The 15765-nt window shown below is 39.4% G+C and overlaps 3 protein-coding genes across 4 annotated transcripts; 1 reads left to right on the top strand and 2 right to left on the bottom strand.

Annotated features, from left to right (window-relative positions):
• Positions 1-6894: 6894 nt before the first annotated feature.
• LOC108050652 lies at positions 6895-8499 on the top strand. Of its 2 annotated transcripts, none has more exons than XM_044456856.1 (3): positions 6895-6982; positions 7042-7371; positions 7981-8499. In XM_044456856.1, exons 1-3 carry the CDS (start codon positions 6932-6934, stop codon positions 8326-8328), a joined length of 729 nt encoding a protein of 242 aa, XP_044312791.1. In that variant the 5' UTR covers positions 6895-6931; the 3' UTR covers positions 8329-8499. The 2 variants fall into 2 exon arrangements, with proteins under 2 accessions (XP_044312791.1, XP_044312792.1); XM_044456857.1 differs by having other exon boundaries at positions 6903-6979.
• On the bottom strand, positions 8395-9589 carry LOC108039167. Its single transcript, XM_017132425.2, has 2 exons — positions 9499-9589; positions 8395-9233 (listed from the first exon to the last, which is right to left on the bottom strand). Exons 1-2 carry the CDS (start codon positions 9547-9549, stop codon positions 8553-8555), a joined length of 732 nt encoding a protein of 243 aa, XP_016987914.2. The 5' UTR covers positions 9550-9589; the 3' UTR covers positions 8395-8552.
• Positions 9590-10735: 1146 nt separating this feature from the next.
• On the bottom strand, positions 10736-11371 carry LOC108050653 (general odorant-binding protein 99a). Its single transcript, XM_044456858.1, has 2 exons — positions 11255-11371; positions 10736-11191 (listed from the first exon to the last, which is right to left on the bottom strand). The coding sequence occupies exons 1-2, from the start codon at positions 11309-11311 to the stop codon at positions 10811-10813; spliced, it is 438 nt and encodes a 145-aa protein (XP_044312793.1). The 5' UTR covers positions 11312-11371; the 3' UTR covers positions 10736-10810.
• Positions 11372-15765: the final 4394 nt, after the last annotated feature.

The raw sequence follows: 15765 nt of genomic DNA, 5'->3' as shown, positions 1-15765 counted from the left end.
CTGAGAGCGCTGCTTAAGCTTCCTGAAGATAATATGATAATTAAAATCATTGTTGAACTTTACCATTTTAAAGTGAGAGTCATACAATGAAATTATTTTATGTAATTTATTTATATTTATATATACAAAACTGTCCAATTTGTTCTATATCCTGTCGTCAAATACATTTTCTTAGTTAAATAGAAAATAATGTAAAAAAAACTGTAAATTTATATATATTTACAAGTATATTCATTCTAACCCACAGCTTTTATTTATTTCGCTTTAAAAAATATGTTAACGAAGTTAAATTTTCAATATACATATTAATATGTTTCTGTTTTTACTATTTATTAAAAGAAGATCATAAATTTTATCTGTTTTCAACATGATACAACAAATTTCTGTTATGCCTACATTGCTAATAAACAAATTTCGTATACGCCGCGTCGGCTGCTGCAAGCGAAACTCATAGCTTAAATTTAATCAACTCCATTAGCATGATTTCCTAATGCGATGGTCAACCGGTGGCCGGCAATGCAATTCGAATTATGCATCGATCTCCCGCTCTCCCATGAAGTAAATAAAAATAAACAAACGTCGAGAGCCATTTAGCCCATAGTCACTCAACAAGCTGGCATTTAAAACAGGCCGTCATCTCGAATGCAGTGCGTGCCAGTAAAAGGTAGGCCAGCCAGTTGTTGTGGCTGCCATTTGTTCGTTGTTGCTTTAGTTGCAGCAGCGGCTATTAAAACTGACCCAGCTCGGCGGTCAACGGCAGCCACTCAGCGGCGCCTTCGAGTGGCAAGAAGCAAAAATCACAAAAAAATGTGTGCAATTAAATGCAAGAAATGTGATTCAAGGTTTCGGAATGCAGGAAGAATATGAAATTACAGTCAGCGACTGCTGCAGAAAAATTACAGCTGACGATGATGGCAAATCGATCAGAGAGCACTGAGAAAAAAAGGTGCAAGGGATAAGGTATGCTAAAAGAAAATATATACCATAAATAAAAAAAATAAAATAAGGATATACAAAGATTTCATATTGTTAAGAAGTTATTTCAAGAATTTGTTATTCTTATTTTCAGCTAAGCTATCGCTTAAAATATTTTATAATCATATCTACTACAAGTGCTTTATAATTGAAATTCATATTCATAATTTAACTTAAGCCTGGTTAATCTTCTCCAGAACATTCGTTGATATACCTTGCCTAAAAACGTGCAGGCTACCGAGTGGCTTTCATGACTTATGGCGGTCTTCCAATAAATGAGGCATCAAATCAGATAATAAATCTTAATAAAAGTGTAAAAATTAATTTTGGTTAATAACGCAGAATTGTTTCTGTGACTTGTACAGCGGAAATTATTAAGCTCAAACGATCTTTAAAGAATGTCAAGCTCTGGAGAACATCAATAAAAAATTGATTAAACGTGAAAGTCTGCTTCCTTTTGCTAATTAAACAAGTTATGGAGAATTCAAGTTTAGATAAGTTCGATTTGAAGAAATTTAGCCATGCTTGTTACTAGCTAAAATTGAATATTTGTTTGAGGCTGTTTAAAGATTTCTTCCTGTGTTTGGCTCTAGTTCAGTTGAGTTCGGCTGAGTCGAGTTGGCTGGGCCTGGGTGTTATTGAAGTGGAGGCTAGAAGACTTGCGACTGGCTGGCTGCCTACATGTCCAGACAGCGAACCAGTTTCAGAAGTGCAAAAGCAACGGCAGTAGCAGCAGCCACAACAACTACTGGATTAACTGCAGCAAAAACAACCGAGCCACCTTGTCAGCTATGCTTTCGCTTTCAATAGCAGTTTGCCACCACCGCCGGAATAGTTACTCATAGCCCAGTTAGCCATTTGTTGCTTTTGTTTCAGGAGCCGGAGCCTAGATTTTTCGGGTTCTCTTAGGGTTCAGAAACTAGTTTGCCACGCAGCTGTATTCGTGCATTTTTTGCTTCTTTCCTACTTTTGCAACAGGGCGTAGCCATCCAATTGAATGCCAAATTGTGCCAGAGCCGTTTGAAATTCTTCTGTCTACTGTCCAGTTAAAACTATCATAGTAATTTGCGAGCGCAAAATTAAAAAAATATTTGAAAAATGCAAAAATTGCATCAGATGCAGGCGGGAGATTGTGAGCGGTTTTAATTGTTGATTTTAGCAGGCCATTTGTGGGTGGGTGCGGTTGCAGTCTAAAGTCTGCACGTCGCCATCGCCATCGCATGTGCAACGCGGAAGAAAAGTTGTTTGGCCTGAACCACACACTCCCTTTCCCCTTTTCCCCTCCCCCCACACGTGGTAAGTGCAAGCCATTTGTATCTCACAGATACTCAAGCTCACAGATACTCACCGGCTGAGTGATTGTGAGTGAGCTGCGATCGGTGGATTATTTTTAGTCCGGCTTATTTGGCTAAGCGGGTTCTTGGGTATTTGGCAAGTGCATTTGTGAAACGGTAATTTGTCGTCGAGTCGCGTTCGTGACTGGAATCTTTCGAACCACGCACAACCCGTTAGAACGGTTTCCATTTAATTACGCCTATTTGAATATACCCCTGTAATGCTACTTCATTGAAATCCAACTCGGTTCGACCCAATTCGGTGGGTGTGGTGGAAAGTTAGGCCGTTAATTGCATTGGGAGGCTAGGTGTCACTGCGATATCACCTGCGAAGGTGGAGTGAATATATAATATCAATAGAGCTGCCTAAGGTTACATGCAAATGCCCGAGATTCTAGGTCAGAGCCAAGGTCCGGATAAGGCCAGGGAAAATATATAGATCAGTGGAATAAATAACTCATAATACTAATAACTCAAGTCCAATTCATTAACTTTTGCTAAAAATGCTAAAAACATATATAAAACGCCCGACTTCATAGTAAAGCTTAACAAGTGCTTATTGAATCTTAATTCCATCGTATAGGCACCCCACGCTTATAAGAATTTGATGAATTGAATAACACATTTTGTGTTTATTTCCGATTTAATTTTATTGAAAAAGGGAGAGATTACACAAGCATTAAATTTATTTATATATTTTTTTAAGATCCACGAATCTTATTTGAAGCATCATGATTAGAACACACAGTTTGATTACAAATATATTGAATCGTAAAATGGATTCATAGTTATCATATGTATATGATCAATATTTTCTTACTTTTAATTTTTTAATTAATAAATTTAAGTAAATTTAAAATTACAAAAATTGTACAGTTTTAAAATGTCATAATTAAGTTCGTGTTTGTTGAAAAAGGCATTGAACATGCCACCAATTACTTTAGGTAAACGCTATGTCATCAGGTTTAAGCAGTGTTAATTGGTGACCTCTACTCTGGACCCATGAAAAACACTGACCATCCTGACCATAATCTATGATTTTAACAACAAGATAATTATTTGACAAGCGTTAGCGCAGCTCCGCAGGCTGGACAATTGTCTCGAGTGTTTGCTCACCTTGTCTTCCGTTAATTTTTATGTCACTAACTTTATGGCGGCTAATGTCAGTAGTTTTACATAAGCCAATTTCATTGGCCAACCCCGCGGGTCCGGCTGGATGGGGCCTGAAAGCCGCGGGTCAGTGGAAAACTGCAGCTGGAATTGCAGCGGCCAAGCGTTTTATCCGAACGTAACGCCATGATTTCAATATATTGAACAATAGCATTTCTTATTTCTCATTTCACAGCTTACAGTTTTCGTTTATTAACTAATTTCGGATTTATGTAATCCCAAGTGGCAGGCCTCGGTCTCGACCGATTACACGCAACCACAGGCCGAGGTCAATGATCAGTGAAATTCACTTTCAAAATCTGTTGAAAAGTGCTTACTTCCAAAGCTAGTGTTTCTCCCAGGGCGGAAGCCCGACATATTGCTGCGGAGATTAATGTGTAAGATCGAAAACTGAAGTTGAGCGGAGGAGCTTTTAGGGTGTTCCGAAATTGGGCACAGCCACCGCCCAAAAGCCAAAAACCCATCAACCCATCATCATCATCATCATCACCATTGGCAGCACACACCTTCATTAGACGGGCTGCATTTTACCACACTTGAAATCGCAACACAATGAATAAATCTGCATAACTAATTCCCACCTAAGATACCGAGTTAATGAGCTGGGTGTTTTGCACCGAATTGAAGGCAACAAACACGCACAGGTTGTTGACTTCTTCAATGTTTCGCCAGCTCACTTTCGATTTTGGTACGGATTTCGGTCCAGCTTGGATACCCATAAAATCCACATGCCGCCTAGATGTATTTTTAATTATGGTCATTTCACGTGGCACCCCTCGAAAATCCGAAACCCTAAGTAACCGAAATGTTGAAAAGCAGAAGCAACCCCGTTAACGTTAAGTAGAGCTTTGATTTGCATGCGAAATGTGCCGAAAATTGCACAACCCTGATGTATTTTTAATTATATTTGCCAGGCCCAATTTGTAAATGTCATTAAACACAGCTGGCCTGCATTTAGTGGCAAGTTCAGTTCGCAACGAAGCCAAGGACAAGCCCATTGTTATCGCCCCGGACATCTCCCAGCTTTTATCAAAAGGCCGGTTAATGTATTGAACACGTATCGAATCGGATCGAATTCGATTTTCGTTTTAGTTTCAGTTTCAGTTTGAGTTTCAGTTTCAGTTTCGGTTTCTTTCTCACCATAAAACACTGTTGCCAAAAAAGAAGACAACGCAAAACGAATGAACGCACCCTGGCAGAAACTGGGTTATAACCTTGAAATCTCGCACACAAAAGAAACGCTTATAAATTCCAGCCTCTCAATAAATTCGGCAGACTTCGGAGGGGGAAGAAAGCGAATTAATGCGACAGGTCGCAGCCCTGCCAAAAAAATTTATTCAAATCAATGCTGAGCTGAGCTCAATGGAAATGCTAAACACTTGGAAACACTGGCTCGGGATCGTTTTGAAATCGCACACCGAGTGTTGCCAAAGTTGCAGGCGGCTGCATCTGCATTTCAAATTGCCAAAGGTCAGGCCCCACTGGATCGCATCTTCAACTTTTCCACCGGACAGTCCAGTTTTCTGCCGCCGGTGGTGCTGATTTCTGTACTATGGCCCGGTGGTGCGGTGCTGCTGCCGTGTCGTCATCGTTGTCATCACGGTTGCCCCACCGAAAGCCGTTTGGCAACCACTGGCGGCGGGGAAAAAAACAATTAACTGTATAACGAAAATTTGTTCAAATTGTGACTGTGCGAGAGTGAAAGAAGAGAGGAAATCGAAAACTGGATTTATCATTTTTACGGCCAAACACGCAAGAAAACAAGCCAAGGTCATTGCGAAGAAATTGTGAGGGAAACTTCCACAGCAACAAATTATACTTGTATTTCTTTATTCAAGTAATCATATTAAAATATTAATTCTGCTGTAAGTAAATAAAGTCAGTTGGCGAGCATCGATTAAACAACCGAATTTCGATTTTCATTCTAAAATTGTCAGCATAGAAGAAATCGGTCTAAACATTATGGAAATATTTCAAAAAAATCCATATGTTAGGTAATATTGTAATAAACTTTGGCTTTAATAAACTTGAATGGAAGATATGTTGATATTTTTGAACAAAAATGCGTAGTTTGAATAAGGTAAATCTAGTCAGGCTATAAAATAAATAATAAATATATGTCCTAGACCATTAGTAGTTAAGAAATTAAACAAAAACTCAAGTTAAAAGGTAAATTTTTATATATTTAAGAATGTACTTCTAAAAATCTCAGTCATTAAATAAATGAGTTAGTATGTATATTACATATTTTTACATTATTCCCGCCTCTAAGTCTTTTTTTCTGTGTCTTGGATTCGTGGAAGTGGAAGCAGTTGTTTTTGTTGACTGTTTGCCGATCTGGCAGAACCACTTTGGAGTTATTTGCTGTTTTGCCCACTTGCAATTGCGTCGATGAAGATCTCTTCATCGGACTGGGATGATGCGACGTGTTTTGTTAAACATTTTTTGTTTTGCTCACTGGCAAAGCCCGATACCCAAAACCCGAATCCGGTTGCTCAAAAATGCGTAAAGTGGGACGATGTCGCTCCTTTACAAGCCGGCCGCACAGAAAAGACATTATTAAAAGCCCGACAAGTGGCCGGGCAAAATGCCAAAACAAAAACACCAAATCAATTAACGGCATTCAATAGCATCACAGTTCCAGTGACTGTTTTTGTGGCCCCGTTGTCAGGTGTTGATCAATAAAAATGCAACTGGGCAGCTGGCCCATCGATCGCCACCAGTCTGCGATCCACGGATCGTTGCGTAACCGCCGCTGAGATTCTTTGCGCAATCGAGCCCGAAAACTTGACCCAGGCACTTTGATTAGGGCCTTCTTATCAGCTGCTCATTGGGAAGCTTTGGTTTGAACTTGAGGTAGTCGTAAAATGGGGTTATCTATTTTCAGGGCGAGAGAGGAACCCACTGAAAAGAAAACACTTCTTCAATCGCAAAACATTTGAGATTGAATAAAAAGAAAATTCCAATCGGCAGTTTAGAAAGCTTAATTTAAAAGAAAATATATTTCATAGCATAACATGCTTAGTTCTTTTAAATACTTAATCAATATTTAACAAATTCATACGCTTAGGAATACTTTTTATGTAAGTAAAGGCATTGACTGAATATAGTATTAGCCTTTCCTTTTCAGCAAATAAGGCGGAAAGACAATTACTGATTGTTCAACCAAGCATAGCTAAGGCTGGGAAAGTAATTATATCATAACTATTATAAAGCTTAAGCCTTTATACCAAAAAAGTTTGATCAAACAGTTAATAATAAGATAATAATTTAAATAATATTTATTATTCAATATAAAACCTTTTGTTCTTGTTTTCTCTACTTTTGATTCGAATTTTCTTTGAGTGTAAAATACCTATTGGCAGCGAGTTGGTTTTAATTATTTTCGCCTGAGCTTCAGTATTTAATCTAACATAGAACGTGTAAGAAACTACTACAAAAATTAAGAAATCATGCAAAGGCGAAGTGGATTATTTGTAGCCATATGCCTATGGATTTCTGTGGTGAGAAGAGTCTGTAAATGAAGGGTTGAAATTGTTAAATAATATAATTTATTTTTAAGAATGGAAGTCTGGCATACCTGCAGCACGAGGGCGAGGCCATCAACAAGTGCCTTAAGAACTATGGTGGACTAACTCCGGAGAACAACGAGCGACTCGGACGCTTCAAGGAATGGTCAGAGAACTACGAGGAAATACCCTGTTTCACGCGGTGCTACCTAAGTGACATGTTCGACTTGTACAACAACCAGACGGGTTTCGACAAGGCCAAAGTTGAGGATGCCTTTGGTAGCCCCGTCTACGAAGCCTGCCGCCGGAAATTGGAGCTGGATTGGGGTTCCAGCCAGAGTAGCTGCCAACATGCCTACCAGGGCTTCCACTGCATCGCCAACGTGAGTAGACGGCGATAAGCCGAGTTCAGACACCTTATAAATTGTTCTAAAACATCTCAAGATTGCCAAAGTCACTTTTTATATTCTATATTCAAGAAATATATTTTAATTTTTGAATTTTAAATATAATAACGGAGAGTTTAAAATAATATGCTAAAAGGAAAGAGTTTAAAATAATAAACTAAAGCCAAAAATATTTTTCAAGGAATTTGTAAATACAACAATTAAAAGGCAATTAAAGTTATTAAATTATTGAATTATTAAAAAGACTATATTAAAATTAAATTTTAAACCAATTTTAGAACAATTTAGCAATAGTTGTCAAAGAGTTTACCAAGATAACTTAATTTCAATGGAAAGGTTAAAATATTTAAATATTAAATTACATTTATGATGATACATGATAAATGTATGTAAACTAAGCACCAAAATATTTTTGAAAAAATTTGTAAATGCAACAATTAAAAGGCAATTAAAGGTATTAAATTAATGAATTATCAGGAAGTCTATTTTAAAATTATTTTTTAATCCAATTTTAGAACAATTCAGCAATATTTTTTAAAGAGTTTACCAAGAAAACTTCATTTCAATGGCACTGATTATTCGCAGATGGATGGTCATCCGTTCACGGTGATCGACAGCATGGCGAACGTGACCCTGACGGCCAAGAATGCGATGAAGGAGTGCCTCCAGGATGTGCATCGGAACGATTGGAGTCGGTTCGCGGCCTACGCCAACTATCCCGTGAACGAACCCATTCCCTGCTTCTCGCACTGTTTCCTTAGCAAACTGCATATCTTCGACGAGAGGACGCGGCGCTGGCAACTGAGAACCATGAAGCAACAGCTGGGCGTTCCGGCCAAGGGAGCTCGCATTTCGGGCTGCCACCGCCAAAGTGGCAAGGACCGATGTGCCACCTACTACAAACAGTTCACCTGCTACGCCATGGCCGTCTAAGGGACTTGCCTCCTCCAAAAAAGGTTTTCAATTTAAAAACGTAATTTCAGAAAGATTAAATATATATCCAAGGTTGCTTAAATAATTTTAATTAACATTTAGTAATTCGGTCATTTGAAAAACATGTCCCAAAACTATTCGTTCGAATAAAAATCCTGCTCGCTTTTAAAATAATTTTTGGTACGAGAAAAGGTTTTTTTTGTGGGAGTAATACCATTTAGGTCTCAAGATTTCTCCTTCGTCAGATAATTTCCATTTATTCGCTCCCAGCACAAGTACTCCTGGTACATCCACGAGCACTTGTTGCCTGCCTCCTGCCGCTCTTTCTCACTTAGGCGGCAGCTACTGTAGTTCGCAGCGACAGACGGCTCCTCATTTTCGGCAGGACCAAAAGCCTGCTGCCAATTGACCAGCCTCCAGTTGCCAGCGGAGTCGTAGAAGCCCATGGCATCGGCGAAGCACTGGAACAGGCACGGAATGTGTTCCTTGGCCATCAGCCTACTGTACTGCATCAGCTGCACGTTGGTGGCGTTCATCTGGCGGGAACACTGTAGCAGGGTGCTCAAGGTGGTGCCGGCATACATCTCGGCCTGCTTCAGACACCTGAGTCCGCGGTATGCGAAACTGCAGCCATCGGTCGTGGTCCGCCGCAGCTCGAACCTGCAGTAGTTGTACATATCGGCGCCTAGTTCGTCGGTCAGGCGCTGGAGCCTCCACTTGTTGGCCTCCGGGTCGAACCAGCCCTTTTCCCTGGCCAGGCACCGCAGCAGGCAGGGCAGCTCCTCATGCGTCCACGACGCATACCGCTCCAGCTTCTGCAGGTCGCCGGCGATGTTCTCGGGCGAGCTCAGCTCCCGCAGGCACTTCTCCAGCGTCTGGGCATCACCATACAGATCAGCTAGAACCTATAAAAAGTATGTATGCTCGAGTTATAAATACACAACGGAGACGGAGGTTTTGGATTTCCCAAAAATATTTAATGTTAATATTATTAAAATTTTGTTGTTTAATATTTTAGTTTCAATTCCTAGACCTATTTCTATTACCCTCATATAACAGACACATTCCAAATAATAATATAAACAAATTTGTTATTATACAGAAAACTTAAGTGTTTGTTATTTGTATTTTGTATGGTACTTTTAATAAGATTTTTCTTATTCGCCACACCTGGCTGCTGATCAGGAAAAGGCCAAGTAAAATCGTCCATGGGGAACTCATCTCTCTGCGGGCAATGCACAAACTGAACTAGCTACGAAAACATCCGCCCGGCGGAGTGAACGATCAGCTGCCGGCGATGCAGTGGAGGTGCGGAGGTTATCAGCGAGTCGAGATTACGCCGGCGGGTTCAACGAATGCCAGTTCATCCGCCGGAGAGTGGATGTGGATGTGGATGTGGATGCACAGAATAAAATCTTTAGCGCGTGGCCCGATCGCCTTGGTCTAGGTCAGTTCTACTCGCACTGAGCTCAGTCTATTTTCTTACAATGTAGTCCGAGTTCGATTTTAGAAAGCTGAATAAGCATGGGAAAATTGTTATAAACAACGCATTTAAAGCTGGGAAGGTTATGAAACCTTGTTTGCTATGCATTTAGTAAAAATGTTGACTCGTTTTCTGGTGCAAAGCAAATAGGTTAGCACAAACAGTTTTAGTTCTAAATAAAATTAAATTAATTAATAACAAGTACGGGTCTAAAATGAAAAGGTAAATTTTAATTTTTGGTTTGATATCATCTAAATGTTGTATATAAATGATTAAAAGTTGTTGATTTTTTTTGTATTCCGGATTTCTAATATCCGTTTCTGCGGATATTACTAAGCCCAGCTAAAAAAAACCTAAAAAAGCTAAACACATAATTTTAAACAAAATTATCTTAAACAAAGTATAGATTGATTTTTATGCGTATATGTTTAAAAAAAACTAAAAGCTAAGTCGATTTCTATATATATTAGCGATTAAAGGTGTATGTAAAGATTGAGTAGAGGCGGCTAGCTAAATAGGTTAATAAGTGATAACTATATTTATCAACTTAAAGAAGGTGAAAGATACAACAAAAATACCAAAAACTTAATCATGTGAGTTTATATTTTTACAGAAAAACTCAAATTTATTTTCAAATATAGCAGCGAAAACTCTCTTATTGCCACGCATTTAACAAATTGGTTTTTCTCAAAAATCTTTTTTTTCCAAAATAGCGCATTCACAAAAGTGTGTGTCACTGAAGCTACTTAAAATTAACTTTTTAAGTTTTAATTTTTTTTATTTTAAAAGCGTTTTGCATGCCAGGTTTGATGTTGGTCCAAAGTCTTGATAGACTCCTGTAAAATTGGTCATTAATAATATAAATCTAAAAGATGTATGAAGAACTGAATGAACGTTTCGTTAACTTAAATAAAATAAAAAAAGTCGGAAAACTAAAATGGTTTATTTATACAATATTCTCTGGGGTGTACAGTAAAGGGGGACTTTATCACATAGCATTTAGGCGAAGACCTTGCGCACCACGTGGCGGTTGATGGGCAGCCAGCAGGAGAAGACGCGGTTGGCCCAGGTGCAGACGTCCGACTCGGCCTCGTTGTGGTCGATGCACTTCTCCAGGCCGTGCTGCACCGTGGACAGGTCCTTGCTGCTCTTGGACGTGAACTGCGAGATCATGGCCTTCTCGTCGAATCCCTTCTTCTCCGAGAAGAGCTCCAGCTTTTCCAGGAAGCACTTGACGAAGCAGCTGGTGCGCCGGTGGGCGGGGAACTCGTAGTCCAAGTACTTCTCGTAGATGTCGTCGGGCACGTAGAAGTCCTCGCGGCACTCCTCGAAGGCCTTCTCGGCATCTTCGTGGTTCTTCAGCTGGAACTTGGCCGCCGTCTGCAAAGGAAGGTGTGGGTAAGGAGTCGCCTCCATCAGCAAGGGCAACCACTGGGCACTGACCTGGGCCACGAGCAACGTGGCGACGGCTGCGATCAGGAGGAGCGAGTGGGACTGCATTTCTGGCTCGGACGAGGGCTCAAGTGCGAATGTGCTAACGGGTTAAGCGACTAAGTCGCGCCAAGATTTTCCATTATCTTTATATGCTCTCGCTCGATGGCCCACACGAATTTCTCGGGTCGGACCAGATTGTGGATCGGAGTACAGTACAGTAAGGACTGGGTAACATGGAACGTAAGGTAAGTCTTGATAAGTTTTTATTAATACTAAATAAGTTGAAAACATTGCTAGTTGTTATCAAATATATACAAATATAATTTATATATATAAATAACTGTTTTAAAATATTTATTTCTTTTAAGTTTTCATAAATTGACTTACAAATTAATCTTTACATTTACTAACAGTAGTATTTTGCTTAAATAATTTACTATATAAAATGTTTATTCTTGTTGTCAAATTACATCTCACATGTTGTACATTTTTTAAAAAAATATTTGCTTGAACTTTAATAATAATAATCTTAACTGGGGAAAAAATGTCATTACCAAAAAAAATGTCTTAATTTTAAAGACTTAAAAAACTATAAATTAAAAGCTATAAGTTAAAAGAATATTTTCTCCAAAACCAAAAGCACTACATAAACACTCATTGCTAAGTGAGCTATTTTCTAAACTCGAGAACTGGAAAATATTATTCAAACGATCTTTCTAGAATGATTTTTCGCCAGTCGTCGTACCCGAAGTCCACTGTGCTAACACGCCAAACCCGTTGTTGAGTGGCTCGCTCCTATCGGTGGTGCGGCGGTGCCGCTTGGTGGTTGGCTCTTGTGGTGTGGATGGTGGTGTGGCACCCTTGCGTCAGTTTGCTCTTAAAAAACGAAGAAAACAGATCGGCGGAGCTAAGTGAAGCAGTCGCAGCGGTGGCGGAGTGAAACTGGCGAACTGCAAAACTGGTTTATCCCAGGCCGAAGTCGAAGTCGAAGTCGACGTCGCTGTCAACAGCTTTGCTGTTGGGCTGAGCTGGGACCTGGACGGTTATATAATCGGCAGCGGTGTGGCTGTATAATGGTTACGTTTTGCTTAAGCCAATTAAACGATTTGTTTTCGTTCCACAAATTCACTTGGTCTGTGCCACACATTTGTGTGGCTCTGAAAAATGTGTTTGGGTTTGTTGTTTGGTTCGCTTTGCCTTTTTTGCGCTGCACCAAATTCTAACACCTCGATGTCAGCTTGCTGCAAACTTCCGCATCGCGGACAAATTTTTTTCACACATTTATTGCTCACCTGCCACATACACGAGTGCCGGACTGAAAAATAAAAAACACTTTGTTTGTTTACTGCTTTTTTGTGTCACGCGCCGGCAGCTCCCGAAAATAAATTAAATAAATTATTCAATTGAATTTATTTATTACCGACCAATTTGGCCTCTCAACAGACTTTTGCATTTGTGTAATTAACGGCAGTTCCTGGAATATTGTGGAATATTGCCCAGATTGTAAAGGGCCTTTTGGCCAGGTCGCAATATTGTGAGCCGGTTCCATCTGCCCACTCACCCAAACATCCTGCCCATCGTGGCCCTCAAGCGACGTCCATTTTGTTTGGCTTTTACTTTCGCGGCATGTCAAAGACATTGTTGTGGGCTCTTGAACCCGTCCAGGAGGGAAACGCTGGCCAAAATGCTGCAGTCGAAAAAATACTAAAATTAATATCGAACAACCTTGAATATAACCTTAATTTAGTTTTCAGCTAATATTTCCTTACTTACGAGCACGTATCTAATTTCGGTTTAGTTCCAAACGTTATTACTAACAAGCTAGAATTAATTATTCTATTTTATATTACTAATTTTATATGATCGTCCTATTTTGGTAAGTATAAAAATTACTTGCTAAATCGGAAAAGTTTAGCAAACCAAATTATTTATAATTTAAATAAACTGAGTTGGCTGTCAAAATTTTGATGGATGCAATATAGGCTTGTGGTCTTAAATTACCTCAGGATTATTAAAATAAAATAAACAAAATACTATATGTTGAACAAGCTACAAGGTTTTTTTTTCAGTGCTACCTGCGTGTTTGCTGAAACAAAAGTAAAGGGTCCCTTAGGGCTCAACCTTGGCCTACGTGTTCACTTGAGATTATCGCAAGTGAAAACTGATATTCCCAATATGTGAAATTTGGTCAAATAATTGGCCATAAACCAGTCATAGCCTGGAGATGACTGCACAGAAATGAAATCAAAAAATTGAACCTTGATTATATTAATATGTATATAAATACAAATTTTAATTAACATTTAGTGATATAAAGTTGACTAAGTTGTGTACACGAATCGGTAAATTAAATGATGCATTTAACGCCAGTTGCTACCATCGAAATTGACCGGAAGCCAGAACTAGTCTTCCTCTGGGAAATAAAAAAAAAAGAAAACGGAAATGTTTGTGCAGCGCAAAAATTTAAAATAAATATTTGATTTTTTGGAAACGTCGACACACGGCAGTTATATGGGGCCTGCCATTCCCAGTCGACGGTTTTCCCCACGTCTAACGTGAATGCCATTTTCTCGGTTGCCATTCGTTTTAACTTTTGCTGCCATAAATTGCACCAAAGTGCAGCTGCCCCGCCGGCATGTATTTATTTAAAAGTGCTAAAATATTTGCAAAACGCTTCACAATTGCATTTCGCCCTGGACCGATCACCATTCCAACCGAGTCCTTTTTTTCACCACCTGCCGAGGGCGTGGAATTTTTCGCTGGCCGGCAAAAAAATATTGAATATAAACCAATCGCCTAAATCCATTCAATAATTGCGTTAATATGCAGTCGAGAAAAAATGCCAACAATATTTAATTAAATACCAGTCAGGGCATAATTTATTTTTGCGATCGAATGCTGAAAAAACGGCCAACCACATGAGCTGGCCAGTTCGGTAATGGAAACCGACTACTAAACAGAGCCTACTGGAAAAAACCGGGCAAACAAAATCAGAGCTGCGGTGTGTTTTGTGTGTAGGATTTACGCAGATTATAATTAGGTCAGTTCCTGATTGAATTCGGGCCATTCGATCGCAAAATGGGAAGTGCGTCCTTTGGCTTTAAAGCATTCAGGATCTACGCCTCGCTGACCAGCGAGTAAACATCGTAGAATTTTATTATTGTTATCCCAGGGTGTCCTCGAGAACACAAACAACTTCCAGCTCAATTAAAAAACAGACACAAAAACAACAGAGCAACGAAAACAAATGCCAAAAAGTTACCAGCAAAAAGCGCACGATGCTTTGAGTGTTTTTGTGTTTTTCTCTGGCAGAGAACAACCTACAAACAAATGTAAATTCAATTGCCGACCCTGTGCATGCGGCAGGCTGTGCGCCACAGGATATCCGGCTAGCAGCCATTTTTAGGCATATCGCATGCCTTGACCGCCCAGCAAACTAAACAATAAAATTTCATGGCCTTTGGCCCGAAGTGCAGCAGAAAGAACAACACTTGCAAGCCAATACGTTCCTTCGATAACCGGGAGGGGTTCCAATTCTTGCGCCCGAGGCACACAGCCAATGTCCATAAATCACAAATTGAGCTGCGGTGTCCACTCACTTTGGGCCCGGTTGCCGCCCAGTCTGTGGCTCGTATATTATGAGCTCATATTAAAACATTTTACACACAATTTCGCCTGCAGTCGCCTGGCAAGCAGTGGCAGCCTCCACTCCGGGCATGAATTATTATGCACCTAGGCGTATACGCAATGTTTAATTTTCAACTCGAGCAAGGCGCTCTCTGCTCACATAAATTCCTAGGGCGGCCGACAAACGACTTGTTCAATTTCTCCCCACATACATACATATATAAATTCCCATCCTGAGCTTGTCCCCTCACGAACAAGACACGGAAGCAGCCAGGGTGCACTGAGAGAAAAAATGTGTGAGAATTAAAACATATCTCTTTTTACTTGATGTTCATGTTTCTTATTTTTTTTGCTATTAGGTTTAAATCTATGTTAATTTTTTATTTGTTTTTGACTTATTATTATATACTACCACATTAAATATTTGTTTTATTTTACCAGCCGAAAGCCAGATTACTGCAATAATCAATAGGGGCTATTTTCTAATGATTCTCGGGACACTCAAGGCTATCGAAATAATTTTCTTCCCAATTAAAACCATTCTGAACTGCTTTAAAGGTTTTATAATCATAATCTCTGGGATGCTTTGGGATCATCTAGTTGTGCATAACAACAAAGTTATCAAAATAAGTTTAATTCCGATTGAAACAATTCTTAAGGATTTTACATTACATTAAAGCCTTAAATTTTATCTATGACTGAAACCATTATCCATTTTAAAGATATTAAAATCATGATCTCTGGGATCATGTAGTTATGCATAACAACAAAGCTTTTAAAAGAAGTTCATCTGTGCCTAAAGCAATTCTGAATCATTTGAATGATATTAAAAACTTGCTGAGTGCATGCTGCAACTGTGTGAGCTACATACATTTGTATGTTAGGAAAGGGCT

This window comes from Drosophila rhopaloa, unplaced genomic scaffold (genome assembly GCF_018152115.1).
Source record: "Drosophila rhopaloa isolate 14029-0021.01 unplaced genomic scaffold, ASM1815211v1 contig_155, whole genome shotgun sequence".
NCBI lineage: Eukaryota > Metazoa > Arthropoda > Insecta > Diptera > Drosophilidae > Drosophila > Drosophila rhopaloa.
The sequence above is the reverse complement of the archived record's forward strand: the minus strand, read 5'-3'. Positions and strand labels throughout refer to the sequence as shown.